Source organism: Corythoichthys intestinalis, chromosome 12, assembly GCF_030265065.1.
Source record: "Corythoichthys intestinalis isolate RoL2023-P3 chromosome 12, ASM3026506v1, whole genome shotgun sequence".
Classification (NCBI taxonomy): Eukaryota; Metazoa; Chordata; class Actinopteri; order Syngnathiformes; family Syngnathidae; genus Corythoichthys; species Corythoichthys intestinalis.
This window is the reverse complement of record NC_080406.1, coordinates 28,975,680-29,001,289: the sequence shown is the minus strand read 5'-3', so window position 1 is coordinate 29,001,289 and position 25,610 is coordinate 28,975,680. Positions and strand designations below refer to the sequence as shown.

The following is a 25,610-nucleotide window of genomic DNA, read 5'->3' as shown; positions in this document are numbered from 1 at the left end:
TTTCCCTCCTAAATGTCATGTGACACGTTACAGGAGTGTGTTTAGCATTGCTGCAGAGATTGAAGAGGTGGGGGGTCAGCCTGTTAGTGCTCAGACCATACGCCGCACTCTACATCAAATTGGTATGCATGGCTGTCACCCCAGGAGGAAGCCTCTTCTGAAGGCGCTACACAAGACAGCCCGCAAACAGTTTGCTGATGACATGTCAACAAAGCACATGGATTACTGGAACCATGTCCTATGGTCTGATGAGACGGGCGGGCTTTCTTGTGTACCGTGCGAGGGGTGTACTCACTTTTGTGATAGACTGCAGATATGGACGCAAAACAGTCTAGATTCTTGGTTAAAAGCAAATATAAAAATGTGCATTTAGCATTTATTTTACGTAAATATGTCGAAGTACGATGCTAGTCTGTTAGTCAATGTAGCGGCTGCCATATGTAAAAAGAGCTTTTCCGATGAAAATTCTTCTTAATAAAGGCTTAAATCCCTGAATTCTTCATAGATATGGATGTAAAACAGTCTTGATTCTAGGTTAAAAGCAAAGAAAGACCAACAACCTGCAGTTAGCATTTATTTTACGTAAATATGTCGAAGTACCATGCTAGTCTGTTAGTCAATGTAACCAAAAGTCAATGTAAATAAATGCTCAAATCCCTGAATTTTTTTCATAGATATGGACGTAAAACAGTCTCGATTCTTGGTTAAAAGCATTTTAAAAATGTGCAGTTAGCGTTTATTTTACGTAAATATGTCGAAGTACGATGCTAGTCTGTTAGTCAATGTAGCGGCCGCCATATGTAAACAGAGCTTTTCCGGTGAAAATTCTTGTGAATAAATGCTTAAATCCCTGAATTTTTTTATAGATATGGACGTAAAACAGTCTCGATTCTTGGTTAAAAGCATTAAAAAACCGGGCAGTTAGTATTTATTTTACGTAAAGATATCGAAGAATGATGGTAGTCTGTTAGACAATGTGGCGGCAGCCTTACAACAAAGAGCTTTTTACGTTAAAAAATTCTTGTGAATAAACTAAAAGTATAATAATTACCTTGAATCCTCGAACCAATCACTCCTGAGACAATCCTTCCTGTTTGTTTGCGGTACAGCTTTCGTACTTTTTCAACCTGAATCCGGCGTTGGATCGCTGCATGTGTCACTGCGGACGACTGCGAGTAACTAAAGTGGATTGTGGGATGGCCCTCTACTTGAAGATGTGGCGCAGTGAAGGTCGAATCTATGCTTTATCTCAAGAAATAGTTATACATTACATGTTGTCTTTTTGGTATGATAAAAATGGCAAGGTGTCATCCATCCAGGCAGACATACTAGGAAAACTACAGTAGTGCTTACTGTCTTTTATTACCTAACATACCAATTTTCTTTCTAGTTCAACTTCAGCTCAAGCTAGCTTGCAGCAAGCTTCAGCGGCGAGCTCAGAGCTATTATTCAAATTTGGTGGCTTATTTTTGGCTGCTACTTTACCCACAAAACATTGCCATGCTGCAGCAAAGCATGCTTGAGGGGTTTAATAGTCACAAGGAGCAGAACTCAGAGGGAGAGAGCAGCTTGTGAAGCTCCATGCCAGTTTTAAGTTATGAAGTCACTGACGAGCAGCAAGATCATGCTCCGAGCAATAATATAACAGAGTGCTGCTTATGAACAACCTTTTGTAGCTTAAATTTATTGTCACTGTGTGGAAGAATATTACTTAGGGGTGTAGGGATTCATTTATAGGATTAATTTATATTCTTACAATCCAACTACAATGATCTGTGCTCAGTAAGTTGGCATTCCAGACCATCTAAATTACTTTTAATTAGGGTGACCATATTTTGATTTCCAAAAAAGAGGACACCCTGGCCGGCCTCAAGATACTTACATTTTACTCGAAGTTCACTCAAAGATATCCTATCTCTTTAATGTTTTTAAAGTGTGCCTCCTCCGTCTGATAGAAAATTCAGTTTTATAACAAAATAATAGGTATATAACCAAAGGCACAACTTCAAATTCTCACAGGCTACTCAAAAGACTTTATTATTCCTAAAATAACAGAACGATAACAACCTTACAACAAAAATGGAGTGAAAAAATGATTTAAAAAAATAATGCCTCTGTATTAGCGAATCATCCTTGAATTAAATAATAGCTGTCTTTTCAATTCTCACTCAACAAATAGCCTTACAACAATACAATTTTAACAACAACAACAAAATAAACGTCACTTTCGTCTTTTTTGTTTTGTTTTAGCACTTTGGGGGACGATGGGACACTGCCTGTCTGTTTTCTCTGTTACTGAGCAGAGCAGAACCAGCCACTGGGCAAGCTCTCTGGGAACATGTCACAGGCAGCACAGTACCATAGTATTCTGTGCAAAGTGCCAGTCAATTTCAACACACGCTATTTGGTCCCGTGAAAAATAAGGAAAACCAGAAATGTTCATGAATTTATAAAATCCCGCCGGACGCCCCGGACTGGATGTATAAAGTGGACATGTCCGGGCAAACAATGACGCTCAGTCACCCTACTTTTAATTCAATAGCGTACCGCACGCAACACGTCACTTTTGCTCATTAATATTCATGACATTAGCAACTGTTGCTAGGGGGGTCAAGCTCACGTTTGTCTCTCATGCTAGATGCATGTAAATGGTGTACGAACTAGAGCCAAGCCTACCAATTCTGTCCGAAAATGATGTCCCTGGTGCCAAATTCACTGGTATAGATGTGGACGAATATACAAATGTTCAGTTAAACAGATGGTTTGAAGTATCGAGGGCTGAAAAAGACGGGAGAAAGAGCCGACCTGATCCAGAGGTAGCTTTTTTATCTATACCTTTTTCTTGTGTGCATTGCCTTACACCACTGACAATGAAATTCTCCTGTTTCAACAATCTAGTCTTTACCACCATATGCCCTGTCTTTCTTATATATTATATCCTCTGGTTGTCTTACATCTCTGACCGTTCTTGGGGGTAATTTATATTGCTGTTTTTGAGTAGCGATCGCAAATGCTACTCAGTGACAGCCCACGAACACTTTTAATTTTTTCTTTAATAACAAGTCTTATTTCATTTACAGTACATTTCCCCCTTACTAAAGTTGTTTCCTTACAACAGAAAAGGTAACAACAATGGCAGTCAGATTCCATTTTAATTTTTTTCAGGTCATTCATCTACAGACAGAAGCAGTATGGCAAAACGCCACGCTAAAAAATAAGTAAAAATATCAAAATGGCTTACCTCTTTGGGGCAGGCTGTGGCAGGCAATCGTCATCTGTAGGACCATGGCCCCCAACAAAATGTTTACTGCATATGAAGGTAAATGGCTTTACCTTGCTGGCATTAAACTGGTCTTTTGGACGTCTGCACAAGTTGTTCCATTGTTCACATTTTTTCCCTCTAAATTTTGGCTTCGGGAAACGTATGAAGAAAACATCCTTCATATGTGGACGGTCGTAATGTCTAGAGTTGTTTGTACAAGTTCCATAGCAGCAGTGTTTACTCGGCATGTTCATTTTGGAAAGATAACCGGCAGAAAATAAGCAGTACTTGCATGGGTTGTATGCGAGCGGGCTTCTACAGTATGTTAACCCCTTTCCGGTTTATGATGGTGACGTCACGCAGCCTTGCGGTCTAAAAATAGCATTCGTGTGGTACTTTATTGGTTTTTCTGTCACTCACATCCCGCGACATGACGTATAAGCCACGATAAATGTGCCATTATCAAGCTACTAGGGTGGTAACCTACAGTGTGTGGAAGTGTGTTCCTTTAACGAAGATGTTCTAAAAATGTCATTCACTGTTTATCTAAGCCACTAAGGTGACAAGCCTTAGATAGGAATATTCAAAATGAACAAGTAATTGGTGAAAAAGAAGGGAGGATTACTATAACAGAAGAAGAATGGTCAGATACAGTATATGTCAGACACAGTGGTCTACGTCTGGGTCAAACAGCTGGTGTGAATTTTGTTGGAAGAACACAATGAGGTTTTCTGGTACACCGGTCCAGAAAAATTATCAAGTGATGGGAGATGCATGTTGTAGATGCAGCAGTAGTAAAGCCAACCATTTCCATATACAGTGGTACCTCTACTTACGACATTAATTGGTTCTGGAAGCAGTCTTGTAACCCGAAAATTTCGTAAGTAGAGACTAGGCATGTGCCGGTATGAGATTTTGACGGTACGATAACCGTAGGCAAAGATACCGTGGTTTCACGGTATCACGGTATTGCAATTATAGTTCCAAAATGTGTTATTTTGAGATGTATGGGTTAATTTTTTTTTTTTTTTCATTGAACAGAATTTTTTTAAATTTTTCAGAACATAGTGGCAAATTGGAACATGAATATATTGTTAAAATAAATTATCAATAAAAAAAATATTTTAAATAAAATTTAAATAAATATAGCTTATAGACAGGGGTGCACATAATTTTTTTGCCCAGGTTCTCAGAGGAGGACCTGGAGATGTGACTTGGTCCTCATTGAGCTTGAGAGCCAACCCGCCTGATGCGATAAATTTATGACAAGCTTTACTTCGAGCCAATTAACTTTAATTAATTATATTAACAATTAATGCTTGATTAACATCAACTGGCACAACAAAATTGCCATTACTTTGAAATGTAAAGAAATAAAAAGCACCAATTCAAAATAAAGGGCATTATGCGGCTCCCACATTAACTCCAAGCCTTTTTAAAAGTGGGATGTCCTCCTCATAAGACCTTATTGAACGTGCATGTTTAGCTTTGTAAAATGCGAGCAAAAACACGTTTGTCAGTGCATGTCGCGGTTCATTACCTTTATTCAGCCACTTGTCCATAGGGCGAGCGGGGTCCTGTTTGACATCGATAGTTTGCTTAATTGCCACATGCTCTCTGTTTTTTTCGTGCTTTTCAAAGTTTGGATGGCTGAAATTCTTTGACCCTACATAAAATGCGCTGCTCTTATCGGCGACATTAGGATTCTCACAGCACATTTTGTACCGCATTTCCGTGCGAGCATCATTTGCTTCTAGCCATGGTACCTCCTACTTTTCAGCAAAAGTCCTTTTTTTCGGTAGCTCCGGTGACGTCTCTGTCGTCTGTCTGTCTTTTGACGGGGGTGGGGGAACACGGAAGTAATTACTCAGTGTGGCCTGCCTCTTTGACATTTTGAGAAGTTATTTTCTCGTGTCCGCCGCAAATACGGTGGTCAGCCATCGGTACGCAAAAGCGTATGGAAGTCGTTGAGGGCCAGCGCGTTTGTCTACGTCCGGTACGCATGCGCGCATGTGGACCACTTATGTGCACCACTGCTTATAGACTATACCCACAGCCACAGCTCAAGTTGCTCAAGATTAGAGCAAGAACAAAATAATTTCTATAAAAAAGTAAAAACACTTCTGAATAAAAAATTTTAAAATTCTACTTCATGACTTTTTTAAGGTGGAAAAGCTCAAGTGAAGTTTCGCCATTTTCAGCCACTGTGTCAGCTCTAGTCTACAAGATGTCATGCCTATGTGTTAAAAAACAAAGAATTCATAAGTTAATAAGTTAGTTAAAAATGTATAAGTTAGTTTAAAGTGTAAATATTGTTGTGGAAAGGTTTAATCTAAACAAGCAAAAAAAAAAAAAAAAAAACATTGGGAGTGAGACCTCTTCTTGATCCAGCGAACGTGGATTTGTGCTTAGGGCAAGATTATCTTTCTCAATTAGCGATCTTTGATGCTATCCCCTTTTCCCCTTCATTCTAGCAAATCAAGCTTGTTTTCTCACTCTGCGGCTGTCACACTCGACAAAGTTGCTCTCCCAGCTAAGCCTAGACTAACATTTGTCTTTGTATGCCTTTAGTTAGTTTGTATATTGAATTTGAAAGGAAAATGTGAGTTTTGTTTTTGGCGAACTTTTTCATGGTGCTAATCTGTTGAATCTACTCACACATGGAAAAATACAATTGTACAACGTTTTAAATGTATTCATTTTGTATATTTCACTTACCACGATTTGAGAGCTCAATAAATTGAAGAAAAGTACGCCTTATGTTTGGAGTATTTGTTTTTGGGTTCACTGGCTGTCTAGCCGATAGCGTCACTTTCACACACAGTAACAAACGGGTGTGGGTGAGCGCTGCCATGCCAAGCCACTTCTGGCTGCATTTTTGACACATGAAAAATAGCGAATACCGTACTACGGTCTGATGGAAAATTTTAGTGGTTTTTGAAACCGCGACGTTTTCACACCACGGTAAACCGTGAAACCGGTAATCGGCACATGCCTAATAGAGACGCATTTTCCATGTAAATGCCCTAGTCTGTCCAAGCACTACTGAAACGCCACGTTAAATTTTATAATCAGGGTAAAATTGGAATAAAACAGCCAAACACATTTGAATCATTTTATATACCTAACCCAACCGATAATATCTGTAATGAAGTAGGTAATAAAACATTATGCAAAGGGAAAAATATCAAATCTTACCTTTCGAGTGAGACAATATCCTCTTTCACAAGACCGATGGTGCCTATCGCCTATCTCACTCTTTGTGACACAAAAACACGAGGAGACCTGTGCTCTTTGGCTCAAACGTCGACCCAGTATAAGAACACAATCGCGCCTGTGCACGTCATCATACTGCGACACCCAAATTGAAATGTCATCAACAATAGGCCAGGAGGAGAGCAGAATCCCATTACTGAAGCGTAATGGGAAAGATTATGACCAATAGGACAGCAGGATTCTATGGTGCGACATTTAAAATCAGAAATCATAAATACATACGTATCTTTTACAGTTTTGCATAATATTTTTGCCTCCTGTAACTTTAAATTTGTCTTTACAAGAGGCAGTATTTTCCCGTTTAGGCATGTCTTTACCTGAAAATTACGTTTATAGACATGTTTGTAAGTCGAGGTACCACTATATTCTGGGAATGTTTGGTTATACAAAAACACTGGTTGGACATTAATTACCATCTGCAATATATATATTCCCCTGTCCTTTGCCACTATGTACTTGGGTAAAATAAATGTGCGACAAATTAGTCATAAGGAAAAGAAACTCATCCACATTCCATTGTCGGCAAGTAAATAAGCATTGAGAAGAAAGTGGCTCAAATCTGAAAGACCAACAACAGATGACTGGATTTATGTTGTAAGAGAGTTTTTCATCATGGAGAGGATCTCCTCTACACTAATACTACAACTGGGCATGTTCTATTCGACACGGTCTAAATGGACAGAATATGTGCGAAATGATTTTGATTAATATGCGCTTGACGTTTGTAAATGAATGAAGTGGTCAGAAAACACTACAACAAATAATGAGGTGAATTTTTAGCCAGAATGCTAAAACTAGACTAAATGCATGCGTGTTGTTGGAGCTTGGGGGTGCAGTCCATTTCCGAGGCCTAAGAGACTAACAGGATAAATAGCTCATTTTTATATCTCTTTGAAGAAAATCTGTCCTTGATCCCTGTCTCCACTTAACAATGTCAACAGTTCACAGATGTTGTTATGAAGTCCGCCCCCTGGGTCTCCACTGTCTTATTAGATGTCAGATGTTATGTGCGTGTGTGCGCTCATGTGTGTGTGTCAGCATGTGATTGACAGCTGCAAATTTCCAGCTGAAATAGAAGGACAGCACATTTCTCGCTCAATTTTCTCCTCTAATCTGTCCGTTGTATGCACAGCTCGTCTGAAAAGCCAAACGGCGCCTACCTCGTTTGGCTCGTTTGATAGCAGACGACCTCATGACCTGAGTTTAGTTGTCTGTGGCCGTCTGTGTAATTATAACATTTGCAACTATTTTGAATAGGTCTCGATCACATATGTTTGCCCCTGAGTCTAAGTCACCTGATTCTGCCTATACCGAGTCTCGATCCTTTACCGAAAATAAACGTTTTTTTTTTTTTTGTTTTTTTTTTTTTTGAGTAAAAGATCCAAACATGTTACAGTACTTCCTCTTCCACTTTTTCCGGGAGTGTTGCGGAGTATAATACTATCATAATATAATGCCATTGCCAATGCCATTGTATTTCTGGATTATTTTGTTACTTTTTAGGGCTGAAGCTATCGATTATTTTAGTAGTTGAGTAATCGATGAACTAGTTACTTTGAATAATCGAGTAATCAGATAAGGAACATGAAAAATTAAAATACCTGAGCCTCAAATGGTTTAAAAAAAAAAGAGGTGAAAAGATGTACAACAAAAGAACAATTGGCTAACTTACATAGCAAAAGTCCACTAACTTAAATGCTGTAAAATGCTTACCTTTTATATATAAATATATATACAGTATATATATATTTTTTGCAATGCTCTTAACAAAAGCTTCAAACACATATTCCCACAAAAAATGGCCAAATATACCTATAAACGAAATTACGAATGCAATCTAAAAGCATTAGCTCAAACAAAAACTTAGCTTATGTTGGTCTTAACAGGGAGCAGTTGGATTCAGCCATGTGAAATGAGGCAGACCACAGGGCAGTGTATCCACCCTAATCAATAAAACTAAATGCAAACACTTTCAAAATAAACCATTACAACGCCACTTTAATATAATGAATACTCGACGCAATAAAAATTAATTCGAATATTTTTTTCTAATCGAATACTCGAGTTAATTGATTAATCGTTGCAGCACTAATATATAAATATAAATTAGGCCTGAACGATATTGGAAAAAAATATTGCGAATTTTTGTTGGTTTGCAATATGTTGCGATATTGCATTGCGTTTTTAAAACTAGAAGAATTTCCACCAGATAACCTTAATAGTTCTGTTTGGAATAGGCCTGAACTATATTGGAAAAATTGACATTGCGATATACATTGCCAAGGCTCCACACTTACTTTTTGCATTGGTTGCACTGGTGCACCAAACTTCTTTCTGAAGGTGCACCAACACAAAATATAGGCTCACCCACATTTTTCATTGCATCACCTTTAACGCCATACTTTTAATCACTCTACATAACATTCATATAAATCATTCATTCAATCTTCTGAACCACTGATCCTTAAGAGGATCGCAGGGGTGCTGGAGCCTATCACAGCTAACTCCAGGCAGAAAGCGAGTACACCCTAAACAAGTTGCCAGCCAGTTCTAGGGAACATATAGACACACAACCATTCATGCACACACTCACACCTAATTTGGAGTGTTCAATCAGCATACCATGCGCGTTTTTTTTGGGGGGGAATGTGGCAGGAACCCAAAGAAAATCCACCCAGGCAAGGGAAGGACATGCAAGCTCTACACAGGAGGGCCAGAGCCAGGATTGAACCCATGATCCCAGGACTGCGAGGTGGACATGCTAAACACTGTGCCGCCTTCATAATGTGAATTATTTTAAACAAGAATAACGTAGAAAAATGCTTGTCTTTATTAAATCCTTCATTGAGTGAGTCGACTCTAATCCACTCACACTTTGACGCTCACGCTGCCAAGAACATTCTCTCACTTACACAATGAGTTGTGCTCAGTTGCAACAGCACACTTATGACTGGGCTGCATGTTTGAAGGGCAGCTGAAGAGCTTTTTGAATTTCTGTGTAATTTTACAAATATAAACTATGGACGAGTTCGTCAAAAAAAACAACATGTCATTTTTAATACGTAAGTGCGAGGATAATTTGCGTTTTTTTTTTTTTTTTTTTTTTTTCCAGTTTTTAAGCACTCCGTTAATAGTCCCTTCCCAAACCCGGAAGTGTGACGTAAATTCCAGAAAGCAACAGAAGACTATCCACAGCGAGTAAAGCAGCAGCAACGATAATAGTGATATTTCCACCGAAAGTAACCATTCAGGATCGCTCTCATGACGCCAACGATGGCAAAGGCACCGAGGAAATATAATCTACAATTAATCCCTATATGTTTGAAACTGAGGCATCAGATGACGACGATTTACTTAGCACAGCAGACGCTGGTGATGACGCCAGTTGGCAGCCCCACCCTTCACGAAAAGAAGAGTGGTAGGCATCTAGCATCATGATTTCTCTCTGAACCTTTTTTCCCCAGTCATTCTGTGATATAATTATAAGTAATTGCAAAGCAGACGAGTAGTTATATAGACCTAGTAATAAATGTATCAAATTGACATGAATAGACAACCTGTCATCTGCCTTATGACAGGCAAGCAACAACAACAAAAAAACACGTCGTGATCGAGTAATAAACATGGCATATTGCCAGTAAGGGTCTAATATTACGTCTTTGAACAACCAAACTCTTAGGCTTTCAAAGCTGTCGTCACTGAAACGTTGAAAGCAAAGACGCAATCGAGGAGCCGGTGTTCTGCCAATCGTGCCGTAGAGAGCGGCGGTGGCGGGCGGGTGGACAGTGAAGGCTGGCCGGCGTACGGAAGGCCGCTCAGCCCGGCGCTGCCCGGTGAGCCCGAGTCATTCTGATGGAGGCTCTGCCCGTGGGTGATGTGAGACCGGTAGCGGTCTCCGGCAAGCCGGGCCAAGCCTTCCCAGAACCGGGTTCATTCCAGCGACGAAACCCCAAGGAGCAAAGAAGTTGAGGGCCGCCTCTTGGCAGCCGGCCGCAGTGGGATCACGGCCTCGCTGGGGGTTAAGAGTTTACTAACAACCGGGCGCACCACCGGCCTGTCTCGCACTGATTTGTTAGAACACCGGGTAGAAGTTCTTCCGCTTGACTCTCACAAAAGATATCCAAATCCTTGGAGAAATAGGTTTTTTTGGGCCACTCATGCAGTCTCGAGCCTTCGTGTGAGCAATTCATCACTACACATCGAGATGGCATGACGGATCTCGTGAGTAAAACCCAGAAAATGTTTGCAATATATGGCGAGGATAGCTTGGTGCTACATATACTTTCGTATTACAGCGCTGGAGGTGTCCTCTAGAATTGATGACATCGGGTAGCGGCCAGCAGCGAGGCACGTCCCTTGTTGCTAAGGTGTTGCTATGGCGTAACTCAAAAACTACGCGGTCAATTCAAAAAAAAATTTGGTCACGTGAGTTTTGAGATAGCCAATGATGCAGTCAAGCCAATTTAACCGAGTAAAACGCTCAGCCGAAAAGCCCTTCAGCTGCCCTTTAACGATGATTAACACATTTGTGCCTATGATCGCATAGCTACCAAAGCTTCTCTGGCAAGATCAAAGCTAAAAACCTGTCAATCATCGTTGACTTTAAGTACCAAACTCAACTGCACTGGACAGTTTGGTCGCACTGCTTAACAGGATGAAAGGGGAGAGGCTGTAGCCCTTTACAAGTGTGACTGGTGTACGCAGGTCCGTTGTGGAGCGTGGAAACCTCCCTGACGACTGTGCCGTTGGCTCGAACTTTATGGCGCAGTGGTTAGCATCGCTACTTGCCGAGTGGAAACGTCGTGGGTTCGCGCCTCGGTCTATATTTCTTTAATAAAAACGATCCTTTTCACCCGATTCAGATCCTCTGAAAAATGGCGGGCTCAGCCCGATTTCTGATCACGTGATTGGTTCGGGACATCCCTAATTTTTCAAGGATGCCTAATCCATTTTGACATTGGGGTGGGGATCTGATTGACCTTACAGCCAGCATTAGTTTGGCAAATAGAAAACTGTTCTTCTGAAAGAGACTTCAAGTGGTCTATGTCCAATCCAAGTTTACTCTAGTCTCAACCAGCAAATATAGTGGTACCTCTACTTACGAACGTCTCTACATACAGAATTTTCAGGTTTAGACACGCCTCAACGGGAAAATATTCCTACATGTTAAAAAGGAAATTTCAGGATATGATACAAAATACAGTATGGTTGTACTCGCAGCTACCGGAGTTTGAACGTATCATACTTATAGTTGCTCTGCCATTGGCTATTGCCTAGCATTCGTGGCATCTAATTGGCTAAGAGGGCCCTTCATTGTATGTGTATGTGTGTATCCCAGCGTCCACTTCATTTACCCTTCATGTTTCGACACCTTTACATGAGTGTATTAACTTTTATGTTTTTACTCTATTCTTGGTTGTTTACATTATGCACAACACTGATTTTGTTTATTGTGCAATAATTATGCATTTTAAAAGATTTATGTGAATTTTGGAGGCTTGGAACTTGAAAAGACATCTCTACTAACAGAATTTTCAAGTTAAGAAACTTCCAGAACCAATAAATTCCGTAAGGAGAAGAACCACTGTATAGCAAAGAATTACATATATAACTTTACCTTTAGGGGGTGTGAGCTCATTACACTGATATTTTTTTGTCCTGTCTATCAAGTTGATTTAAATATTCCCCCTGAATACAATCAAACATGGCAGATGGCATCTGGCTGGTCTGTGCATCATAATAGGCAATTGGTTTTTTTCTCCATTAAATGAAAACTCAGGGGAGGCACATTCAAGTGGATTACCACTTTTAAGCCAGTCCCAGCAGATCCTTTTTGCCTTGCATTTCCTTTCACTTGTTGGATTCCAGGCGCTTCAGAAACACCAACTGTATGTGCTTAAAAGGAAAAAAATCAATAATACATAAATATTTGTCAGAATATTTCTAGTCTGCAAAAAATAAGAATAGAAAGCGCAGCGCATTTTTTTCATGAAACACTAATCAACTCGGGAGAGGAAATGCGTGGGTTTGATACGACGCATAAACCTGCGCAACCGTCTTACGCGGTCACATTTGTATTGTCTATTTGCCGCCACTGAAACAGTTTTAAAGTCAAAGTAGTGGGCGTTCTGCTGCTATGTAGAATAATAACGGTAGAGGCGGTCAGACATAATTTGAATGAAAAATGACAAAAATGGATATTTCCTTGAATTATGAATCATCACATATAAGAAAAAAAAATCGGAGGCAAGGCTCAGTACATCTGGTGTTATATTTTCATATATTGGCATTTAAGTGGAAAATATACAGTGTATCACAAAAGTGAGTACACCCCTCACACGTTACAGGAGTGATGTCAGTATTGCTGCAGAGATTGAAGAGGTGGGGGGTCAGCCTGTTAGTCCTCAGACCATACGCCGCACTTGACATCAAATGGGTGTGCATGGCTATCACCCCTGGTGGAAACCTCCTCTGAAGACGGTACACAAGAAAGCCCGCAAACAGTTTGCTGAAGACATGTCAACAAATCACATGGATTACTGGAACCATGTCCTACGGTCTGATGAGACGAAGATTATTTTGTTTGGTTCTGATGGTCTCAAGCATGTGTGGTGGCGACCAGGTGAGGAGTACAAAGCTAAATGTGTTATGCCTACAGTCAAGCATGGTGGTGGGAATGACCCCCCCCCGCCACCACCTCTTCAATCTCTGCAGCAATGCTAAAAGCACTCCTGTAACGAGTCACATGACATTTTGGAGGGAAAATGACAAGCAGTACTCAATTTGGACATTTAGGGATGTATGTAGTTCCCATGTGGTGTACTCATTTTTCTTGCCAGGGGTTTAGATATTAATGGCTATATTTTCAGTTATTTTGAGGGGAAAATAAATTAACTCTATTATATAAGCTGCACACAGACTACTTTTCATTCTGTCAAAGTGTCATTTTGTCAGTGTTGTCCCATGAAAAGATATACTTAAATATCTGCAGAAATGTGAAGGTGTACTCATTTTTGTGATACACTGTAGGTCTGATTCAATTTTATTTTATTTTGTTTTTGAATCGCAGCATTGTATTCCTCTATTCGGTATTCAATTAAATGAAATAATAGTCTCATTTTACGTCTTGTTTTGAGCATTTACACCCGTTTTCAGAAGTTTTGAGACTTTTCACCATTCAATCGAGTGAGAATGAATCTTAAAACATTTACTGTACTTCGACTCAAGTTATTGCTTCACCTCATGAGCAGCATTTCCAAATATAATCCACCTCACAGCTTTAAAGGGAACCACGGACAGAACGACTTGTAGTTCTCAAAAGATAAATGTTAGTATGAGTTATAATAATTTGATATTCAAACCCCTCTTAATGTTTCCGTTTCTAAAAATTTGAAAAATTTGCTTAACTAGTAGGTCGCCATTGTTGTTGACGACACAATGCACTCTGGGCGGTGACGTCACTGGGCAGCGCTGCTGTACTTCCACAGTGTCACTCTTTAGCTACATAAACATGTCGTCGGTTCTGCCCATCCAATTTGAACCCGAAGGGAAAAGTGATGAACAGGACTCTAGAGCTGAAACGAATACTCGAGCAACTTGAGTAACTCGAGTTTAAAAACTGATCCAAGTAATTTTATTCACCTCGAGGAATCGTTTAATTTTGCTCTAGGCATCACGTTTTGCCCGGACTACTTTTTAATGTGGGACAACGCGCTGATGTCACGTGCGTAGAGGAAGAAGCAATAAAAAAAATACCCTACTGCAGCCGACAGCCGCTACAAACAACACCGACGTTGCTAAAACTAGCCTGCGTGATGCTACACAGAGCATGCTATGGTGTTAGCAGGTAGCGTCTGAATTGTCTTATAGATATCACGTGTATGTTGAACTAGATGCGAAATGACAGAGTCAGCGGCGTTAGTAAACAGCCGCCATCTTAAATCAGTAGACCTCGCAGCGCTAATGAATATGATTAACGTTACTGTCTCTCCCTCACGTAACGTTAGCCCTGCGAAGGGCTAGGTTTCTATTCATTTTGACCACTGTCGATGCGTAGCTAATGTGCCTTTTTTTTTTTTTTTTTTTTTTTCATAAAAAAATAAAACATAACATTGGTATGAAATTTTGGTGTTCAATTTTGCTATTAGAAATGTGGTCTTTTTTATATGTTTAAAAAACTGTGCGAACACACACAACAAATGTTTACTATTGTATCGTTTTCACTCTGTATCAAACCGTATGTTCTTAAACTGTATCGAATCGTATCGAATCGCTCATCCTTAAAAATGTATCGTTTTTTTTTAATCGAATCGTAACCTGTGTATGTAGATACATATCGAATCAGCTTCATGCCAGAGATTCCCAACCCTACTTAAAAGCACATCTATTCTCCCAGTCAAGCCCAACTACGTCATCACCCCAATCATACATTGAGCGCATAAAACACGGTGCCCTCTGTAGGTCAAAACATGTACTAAATATTATAGATTTTAAATCAATGGCAAAATGTTATGTATTTCTAATAACATATTTTAGTAAAAGAGAACAATTGTGACTTATTAGAGCCTACAAGTCTTTTAAATCCGAGGTTCCCCTTTAAGGTTCTACATTTGAATCATACAGTACTGTAGATACTTTCGACATTTCATTTTTCTTCCTCTTTCTTTTCTATTCTCCCATACAGTGACTCAATGCGTATCAGCTCTGAGCTGCGGGCCCCATTACGAGTTCGCCATCGAAGAGTTCTGTTTAGAGAAATTCCGACTGGACATGCAAGAGCTGGACCAGGGACACTGGTGCAGCTGGGAGGACACTGTCGAGTGAGTTCTCTGAAAAATGCAACATTTACATGACAACAAACAAAAGTGTTCAATATTTGATTAGGTCTTCCTCTTTTCTACACTGGTCACAGTGGCGCCCTTGTGTACGTTCTCCCTCTGCTCCCGCATTCCCAAAACATTCGTGATGAGCAAAAGTTGCTTTCATGAATACAAGTTTTGCCCCATAAAGTGTACAGACCGTTGGAGTGTGTCAGGTGGTCCACTTGTGCTATAAATAACAAAAATTCTTCCTCCACGGTTCATGAGGACTGTCCAGCTGTGCTCCAAAAGACTGTGCTTAAAGGTCAGCGTCAAGAAAAAATCTGTCTTTAAATAATTGATACCTCCACATCCCCTTCGTATGACCATGGTGTGATCCCGCGCATGCTAGGCTTACAGTCTTTTGCTATTTGACTCACACGAGTTCAGCTACAGTGCAAACACAGTTGGAAATGTCAAGCATGCACTAGAGTTAGTTCAGTTTATGTGGTGGAACAAAAAAGGAATGGATAACATAAAATGTAGGCTTTGGAACTATCTATAATTTATCTGTCCGTCTGTCTGTCTGGCTTTATTTGGAGATTATGAATGGCACAGTTGTCAAACTTGCTGGAAGAGTACATTTTGTTGGCAGTTTATACTTTGTAAGTGATTTATCAGGTTTAGATTTTTCTCCAAATCGATAAAAAAATGAAAAATAAAATAGACTAAAGTAATTGTCTGCGTCTCTACTATCATGCGTCACCATCACCATGGGAATTGACCACTGGAAAGGACTTGTGTTGTTCCGGTACAATTTTTTGGGGGACCCGATGCAGTCTTTAATGCGCAGCTGTGAAGTACTTTGGTACCTCTACATACAAATTAATTTGTTCCAGGACCTAGTTGTCCTATGAGGGGCAAACGGAAAATTTTTCGGGGACTTTTGAAAAAGTGCCTGCGTCGCGCGAAAATTCCGGACGTGTCGATACTTGAATGGTGCCGATCGGTCAAGCGGTTCGGGCTGCGCGGCGGGACAAAGGATTCCCATTCAAAAAAAAAAAACAATAACATATAGGGGGAGGCTGGAGAATCTCACTACCTGATCTTTCCAAAGGAAAGACCAGGTAATGAGTCTGACAACTAAGTAAGGAGGCTGAATAACTGTAAACTTTAATACATGCTCAGATAGGCCGGTATTGGTTCGGAAGTGTAAAACGATATCGGTATCGGATCGGAAGTGCAAAAACCTGGATCGGGACATCCCTAATTATGATAAGTTTTAAACATGCTCTCTTCATCGCATTTTCCTCGTTCTGAATAATTCCCCCTCAATGGGCTGAATTCAAAATCAGATGAAACCATGACCCTGCCGATGTCATCCTCCTGTTGGGGACGCTAGAGCCCAATAAGGCGTGGCTAAACGGCAGATTAAAAGAATAATTTCTCATTATCTGCACTTTGCCATATTTTTGTATATAGTAGTATCGTCTCAAAATATGATTCTAATTCACATAATAATGCTATTTAAGACTTTTGTTTTAATCCTTTCATACGCACTTCAAATATCTTGACTATGGTAGCGTTTTATTTTCAAATCCTTGTCGCCACAGCAAGTACGTTTTAGCCATTTCTATCTCTAAATCACATATTTTCCCAAAGTTTGTAGACCATGAGTATCGACTGATGTACCGAATACTGAATACTGTACCGATATCACACCATTTGAAAAAGATGTACAGAATAGTTTTTCGTTGGTCTGATTACAAATTTTTCAAAGTAAGATTAACAACACTGGTGGTAGGTGCGTTCATTTCTTGAATTGGTCATAAAAAGTGGTTTGATTTTCATAAAATTAGGAAAATAATCAAACTGAGTCAAGTTAAATAAATAACTTTTGAAACAATTTGATGGTTTTGTAGTTGTTGTTCGAAAACATGTTTATTCACAGAACAAGGAGGGGGAGTAAAAGAAGGGGAATAATAGCTGAAACTCAGACTGATTATCAGTATGTGTGCATATGTGTGCAGACTGCTTCACATGACGTCATGTTTTCCATGCCTCCCGCATTATACTGTAACTGTTCATGTGTGTCAACTTGTCAGTCAGTTTGAAACTCAAGCATCACATGCGTCATTGAGGTCGACTAGTCAAGACAGCCATTGTGTGTTTTGTAACAGAATATCAGGGCCACGGGCAATCACCACCTTATTTTTGGCACACGGCTTCTTCACAAAAACAGAGCAATTTCATCAAAACTTTATCTAATAAGGGATTGAAGAGCAATCAGATTCCAAATATGGCACAAGGCGGCAGAAAAAGGTCAAGCGGCTTATCAGGACGGTCGATGGAAACTCGAGGGAAATCTGACGTACATGAATTTAAACGGAAAGCAGACATCTTGCCAATCAGGCTTTTCTTCTTGCGGCCAGTTATCGATTCAAATATAGCCTCATTCAGGGATTAAAAATGACTTTCATCTGCAACACAAAATCCAGATTATTTATATTGATACAAATCGCTGATAGGAATCTATTGCCATCATCACCTCAGTCTCAATCTAATGAAACATTTTTAGTAAAGATGTCCCGATCGATCGGGTCCGATCACGTCATTTTCAAAGTATCGGAATCGGCAAAAAAATATCGGACATGCCTTTTTTTAATATATATATATGTTTTAATTAAATCGTTTTCTAATTGTATTTAACGTTACAGACAAAATGTCTTACACTCATCCAAAGTCTTTAGTTTTGGCTTAAAGTAGGGCTATCAAATTTATCACGATAACGGCGGTAATTAACCCACTCACGCATTATCGCGTTCAATCTATAATGGCACCGACTTACCTATATATAGAGCTTAAAGGCAGCGTAAAATGAGTAGAGTGAATTTTGGCAGTCTTTGGAGCCTTTTTTTAATTCGCTAAAGCCTTAAAATCCCTCTCTCAACAATTAGAAATATCGTGGGAAAACAATGTGGGGAAGATAGGTAGTAGTTGATCGTTTTCTTTACACCCTATGTTATTTCCCAACGCAGAGAAGATATATCAATTGGTCCCACTACGCACAGTAATGGTTGCACTTCCCATCATGCATTTGGGCAGAACAGTTAAATGGCTACAGTATCATTTACTGAAAGCTCAACAAATACAAAGATGGCAATATTTAGTCACAATATACAAAGTCACATTTATCCTTTAAGAATTACAAGTCTTTCTATCCGTGAATCCCTCTCACAGAAAGAATGTTAATAATGTAAATGCCATCTTGAGGATTTATTGTCATAATAAACAAATACAGTACTTATGTACTGTATGCTGAATGTTAATATTCGTCCGAGTTTTATTCATTTTTTTCTTAATGCATTGCCAAAATGTATATGATCGGGAAAAATTATCGGGAATGATTGGAATTGAATCGGGAGCAAAAAAAAAAGCAATCGGATCGGAAATATCGGGATCGGCAGATACTCAAACTAAAACGATCGGGATCGGATCGGGAGCAAAAAAACATGATCGGAACAACCCTAATTTTTAGGAAGAGAAACTGTTAAATTGTGATCAAGAAGACTAATGGGCTAGAAACTGAACAGGAAGTCAGTCATTTTCATTGATTGGTTGTTGGCAGCAACTCATTTTGAATTCCTTTATAGTTATAATCTGTAGTTTTCAGGACACCTTATATTTTTCACATATATTTTCCCCTCATTTCTGTTCTGGGACACTCTGGTGTATGGTAGTATACATTATTCAATTCGCCGTCCATCCCAAAGTGTACCTGCATTCCATTACAGTACAAAAAGTCCCATGATGCTCGTGACTGCTTTTGTTAAAAGTGAATTGGAGGAAAGTCAGGTGACATCTTGACGGAGAAAGTCAAAAGTCTTTGTCCATTCTCTTCCTTTCAAGACACCACAGTTCTCTTCGCACATCCTCCTTGTGGAATTCTTCTCAAGGTTTACGTGGTCTACCATGACTTCTCCAACATTTGCAGTAATTTTAAAGTACAGCTTGAGAAAATGCATTTGACCAATTTACGTGAAATTCAGTGGACATGTCTATTAAGCAGAGTGCATACATTTTTTTTTTTAAAAAGTGGTAATTCAGAAAGAATTTTGCCATTTTGATGAGAAGCAGCGGTTTTGCTCAGATTCCATTTTTAGAAAGATGATTCGATTTTTATTGTTGCAGTGCGGGCCAAAAGTATTGTCACGCCTGCAATTCTGTCAGATAATGCTCAATTTCTCCCAGAAAATGATTGCAATTACAAATGCTTTTGGTAGTCATATCTTCATTTATTTGCTTGTAATGAAAAAACACGAAGGAGAATGAAAAAAATTAATTAAATCATTATCATTTTCCACAAAACTCCAAAAATGGACAACCTTTAGACAAAATAACTGCGAACAACCGCTTCCAGTATCCATCAGTGAGTTTCTTACAATACTCTGCTGGAATTTTAGACCATTCTTCTTTGACCAACTGCTCCAGGTCTCTGAGATCCGAAGGGTGCCTTCTCCAAACCACCAATTTCAGATCTCTCCACAGGTGTTCTATGGGATTCAGGTCTGGAGTCATTGCTGGCCCCTTTAGAAGTCTCCAGTGCTTTCGCTCAAACCATTTTCGAGTGCTTTTTGAAGTGTGTTTTGGGTCATTGTCCTGCTGGAAGACCCATGACCTCTAAGGGAGACCCAGCTTTCTCACATTGGGCCCTACATTATGCTGCAAAATTTGTTGGTAGTCTTCAGACTCCATAATGCCATGCACACGGTCAAGCAGTCCAGTGCCAGAGGCAGCAAAGCAACCCCAAAACATCAGGGAACCTCTGCCATATTTGACTGTGGGGACCGTGTTCTTTTCTTTGAAGGCCTTGTTTTTTTTTCCTGTAAACTTTATGTTGATGCCCCCCCCCAAAAAAAACTCTACTTTTGTCTCATCTCACCAGACAACATTCTTCCAAAACCTTTTTGGCTTTCTCAGGTAAGTTTTGGCAAACACCAGCTTGGCTTTTTTATGTCTCTGGGTTAGAGGTGGGGTCTTCCTGGGTATCATACCATACAGTCCCTTTTCATTCAGATGACGACGGATAGTACGGGTTGGCATTGTTGTACCCTCGGATTGCAGGACAACTTGAACTTGTTTGGATGTTAGTCAAGGTTGTTTATCCACCATCCACACAATCTTTCTTTGAAATTGCTCGTCAATTTTTCTTTTCTGTCCACATCGAGGGAGGTTAGCCACAGAGCCATGGGCATTACACATATTGATGACACTGTACATGGTAAACACAGATACATCCAGTTCTTTGGAGATAGATTTGCAGCCTTGAGATTGCCCATTCTTCCTCAAAATTTTGCTTCTCAAGACCTCAGACAGTTCTTTGGTCTTCTTTCTTTTCTCCATGCTTAATGTGGTGGACACAGGGCAGAGGTTGAGTCAACTTTCATCCATTTTAACTGGCTGCATGTGTGATTTAAGTTATTGCCACCACCTGTTATGTGCCACAGGTAAGTAACAAGTGCTGTTAATCACACAAATTAGGGAAGCATCACATGATTTTTCAAAGGGTGCCAATACTTTTGTCCGGCCCATGTTTGGAGTTTTGTGTAAAAATGAAAATGATTTAATTTTTTCCCCATTATGTTTTGTGTTTTTTCATTGCAAGCAAAATAAATGAAGATATTACTACCAAAGCATTTGTAATTGCAAACATTTTCTGGAAGAATTTGACAGAATTGCATGGGTGCCCATAGGCGGATCTACTATTCCGGCAAAGTAGACGATCGCCTTAGGCCCCCAACCAGTAGGCGGCCTAATGTCAGCATACCAAACAAACAAATAACAAAACAAAAAAGAAAACCATTTGAATGCTGCATTTATATTATTTCCCCCCACACACACATATTATCTCCCCCCACACACACACGCACTACAATGGACTGTTCCACGACGACTACGGACAGAGTATCAGTCGCTTAGCTTCATTTAGCATCGCTTAGCATGGCTTAGCTCCGCTTAGCTGTTCGTTGGCTTCACTTAGCTGTCCCGCGGTTTTCACACCACTAAGCTCGCTATTTTTACAGCTGACTTGCTACTTTGCACGTAGGCTATCGTTTATTTCGAAAACATGAGCGAACGTGCTCTCCATGAGCCAAAGTGCAGTGAGGGAGAAGTTGAAAACAGGGCTCTAATGCCTCTTTTATCTTTCTTCTTCTTCTTCACACCGAACATAAAATACACCACAGCACACCCTGTGGCGAAACTATGTAGTACAGTTCCAATCAGTCATACAATAACACTCAACAGCTGGTTAACAGCAAAAGCACGTCATGTTCGTCATATAAATAGTGATTTCTGGAGTTAATCCCACATACTTCAGAATTAATATTATAATATGTTGAGTAAATACAACACAATACAGATTCTACACTAAGAATAGCTTTCAAATGACACTCTTCATGACAAATATGATTGGAAATGAATAATTATTGCCGATCGATCGGTCTGGTCACGTCATTTTCAAAGTATCAGAATCGGCAAAAAAATATCGGTAAGGTTATCAAATTTATCGCATTAACGGCGAGAATTAATATTTTTTACATCTATCACGTTACAATATTTAACGCATTGTCACGTTCAGTCTATAAAGGCGCCGTTTACCCATACAGTATATAGAGCTAAAAGGCAGCGTAAAATGAGTAGAGTGAATTTTGGCAGCCTTTGGAGCCTTTTTTTAAATGGCTAAAGCCTTACAATTCCTCTCCAAACGATTAGAATAATCGTGGTAAGCAATGTGGGGAAGAAAGGTAGTAGTTGATCTTTTTCTTAACACCATATGTTATTTCCCAACGCAGAGAAGATATATCAATTGGTACCACGACGCACAGTCATGGTTGCACTTCCCATCATGCATTTGGGCAGAAGTTAAATGGCTACAGTATCATTTACTGAAAGCTCAACAAACACACTAGATGGCAATATTTAGTCACAATATACAAAGTCACATATATCCTTTAAGAATTACAAGTCTTTCTGTCTGTGGATCCCTCTCACAGAAAGAATGTTAATAATGTAAATGCCATCTTGAAGATTTATTGTCATAATAAACAAATACAGTACTTATGTACTGTATGTTGAATGTATATATTCGTCCGAGTTTTATTCATTTTTTTCTTAATGCATTGCCAAAATGTATATGATCGGGAAAAATTATCGGGAATGATTGGAATTGAATCGAATCGGGAGCAAAAAAAAAAGCAGTCGGATCGGGAAATATCGGGATCGGCAGATACTCAAACTAAAATGATCGGGATCTGATCGGGAGCAAAAAAACATGATCGGAACAACCCTAATAATTATTCTAATTATTATACTACTATTATATATAGTAGTATACTATAATAATATTGCTAGATGCTAGAATTTTTTTTTTTTTTAATTGTTTTGAATAATGTTGGAAAGGCAAAGTCAGTGTTCTGAATCGCTTTACTTTCCATTCTTTTGCACTAGTAAATGCTATCAGCATTTAACCTCATTGTTTATTTGTGACTAATCATAAGAAAATTTGTCGTTTAGGACAGCCCTAGTGTACCAGAACATATTTCCTCCACACCCTTCTCACCTTTTTAACCCCTGACCCATGAAGAGGCCCCTGGGTACCAATACTTTTGGCAAGCACTGTTATTACAAATTATTAGAAAGAACAGCACAAAAAAAGTTTCACTGGTCAAGATAAAATTTGGTGGACATGTTGATCATTTTAAAAAAATAAATAAATAAATAAAATGTCTTAAGAAGAGGAAGTCAAACATTTTGATTTAAAGATGCCGTTTGGTGCAAATTCCATGGCTTGGATCTCAGGAAGTTTAATTTCAAAAATCATCTTAACTTACCAGCTTTAATGATCTGCGCAAAATTGAATTGCAGAGCTTTTTTTCTTTTTTCTTTTTATACCTCCACCACCGCAACTGTACTGTTGTGCAAGTAGCCTATGACTCACAAGTCTTTTTTTTCTCCTCTTCTGGTTCGCAAGCTGCAGCAAGGAAGCAACCGAGAAATGAGGTCCAGGGCAATATCAAGGCATCTCGGTTATCCACTAGTCAACAGGTGATGAGGAACACGATACGTGACGGTTCAGGATGTGGGAGGTCGCCTAACGACACCACTGGGAAATCTTTTACGCACGTCTGAATCAGTGAGTCATTTTCACAATGGGGCGCAGAGCACAGTACCATGAATGTAAAGCTATAGCAAAGCTGTAATGCACTCAGCTATGAAAAAGACAAAAAAACATTCTTCTTATTAAGAGGCGTATGTAAATTCTGAGGTAGGAGTTCGTTAAAGTATGACACAAGGGATTCAATTAAAATGGAAGACTTCTTGTTCAATTTGTACTCTGTAAAAAAAAAAACTTTAAATAAAATGTTAATTTACGGTAATATAATGACAGCTGTCTTTGCCAGAATTGTACCATTAAAATACCGAGAGCTGCTCAATTTACTGTCAATTTAACAACAGATTACAGGTAATCCCTGTTACAAGATACTTGATTTACGTATGATGTCTCCAGTCGTTTTCTTTTTAGTCACGTAAACAGTAGCTTATTTTACCTCACAGTATCTATTTTTTTCTTCTTCTTTCTTTCTTTCTTTCCTTTTCAGGCATTACAGATCCAAACATACAGCATTCATTTGTGTTTACATTCAATTCAACCCGAAAAGAAAAGGGCTGACGGGAGAAGCCGAAGCTTATTGAACCCCACCTCAAGTATGCCATAGGACGCAGAATTATCGAATAACAATTATGATATTTCAGATTGTGTGATGATTACAAGTTTTTTTGTTTGTTTTGTTTTTTTTCCCTCCCCTTGATTGTTCATCTTCCCAAATAGTCATTAGCCACGTTTACATGCTGACTTTTATTCATACCGATTCAAATCCTTCCGAATGGAAATTTCACATCAGCTGTTTACATGTCACTTCATCTATTCCGATCCAGCGTTTACATGTGACTGCCTTTATTCCGAAAGGACGTTTGACAACTGCCGTCTGACATGCGCAGATTAATCAAAACAAAAGCGTCACGTTGCAAAACATGGAGATCGATCGTCAGATCAGCTGCTGTTTTAACTTTTCGAGTGGAAACAAAACTTCAGAATGATACGCCGTTCATTTAAAAAGTTGTGTGGGTGCGCTGTGCGTGTGCTTGGAAGCTGTTGCAAGTGACGTTACTTACGTCACCAAGTGACGTCACCATGTCAGTACGGCGCATGCGCAGAAAGAATGCAACCAGACACCATTCCGCTTCCCTGTTTACATGATATAATTTTACTTCTAATCGGTTTGGGAAAAGGAATATTCCACCCCTGTGAATCGGAATGAAATTCCATTCGGTTTGGGCCTGTTCATTCCGAATGAGGTGTTTATATGGAACACATTTATTCGGTTTGAACAAATATTCCGATTGTAATTGGAATATTTGGCTCCATGTAAACGTGGCAAGTGTCGATTACGGCGATTCGTTCGTTATGTTTAGATCCAGTAGATTAGTTCATAATTCTGTGTGAGATTAGTTTGTTCTGTTGATTCGATCCAGAAGATAGAGGATAGCTGAGGGCCGATGGCAGGCCGTGTCCGCCACCTCCTTTCGTCGAATTAATCCTTGTCGCTGTCTTCATTCCTTGCTGCATTCCGACGAACACTTATCTCCAAGTTGCGCAGCTCCGTGGTAATTTTCATTACCATTCTGGTTGTGGCAGTGTTGGATGCAGCTAGGTCGTTCACCTGTGATATATCATCACAGGCCTTGTTGAGGCTGGCGTGCACTCCAGCGATAGCGCTCACGGCCGTAGTGGTCAATTCCACTGATCTCCTTTGGCTTTCCAACACTTTCATGATGATCTGACGAATCAAGTGGGTTCCGAGCCCTTGCAGAAGAATCACAGCCAGCAGCGAAATGAAAAGGTAAACATCCTCGATGTCCTCAACTTCAAGTGTGGTCAGACACAGCGGCCGCCATTTTCCCCAGCTATCCTCCATAAATCCAGACTTAAAAGTGCTGCCTGTTTTTTTACTTTACTTCATTAATATGATGTGTTTTGTCCTCATTAAATTTGAAGTTCTTCAGCTTGACAGATAGAAAACAAGGCAATTGAGCCTTTTGAAGCTGTTGACTTCCTTCACTTTTGCCAATTTGTAAAGCTGTAACACACGTACAGTGGTACCTTGACATAAGATCGCTTTGACGCACGATCTTTTCCACGTAAAATTTGACTC

General features: G+C 39.5%; 1 protein-coding gene across 1 annotated transcript in view; it reads left to right on the top strand.

Moving 5' to 3' along the window:
- Nucleotides 1-25,610, top strand: part of ramp1 (receptor activity modifying protein 1) — an 88,931-nt gene that overhangs the window by 37,064 nt on the left and 26,257 nt on the right. Inside the window, exon 2 of the mRNA XM_057852138.1 lies at nucleotides 15,222-15,357. Coding sequence (XP_057708121.1) covers nucleotides 15,222-15,357 — 136 coding nt within the window. The remainder of the gene's footprint in view (nucleotides 1-15,221; nucleotides 15,358-25,610) is intronic.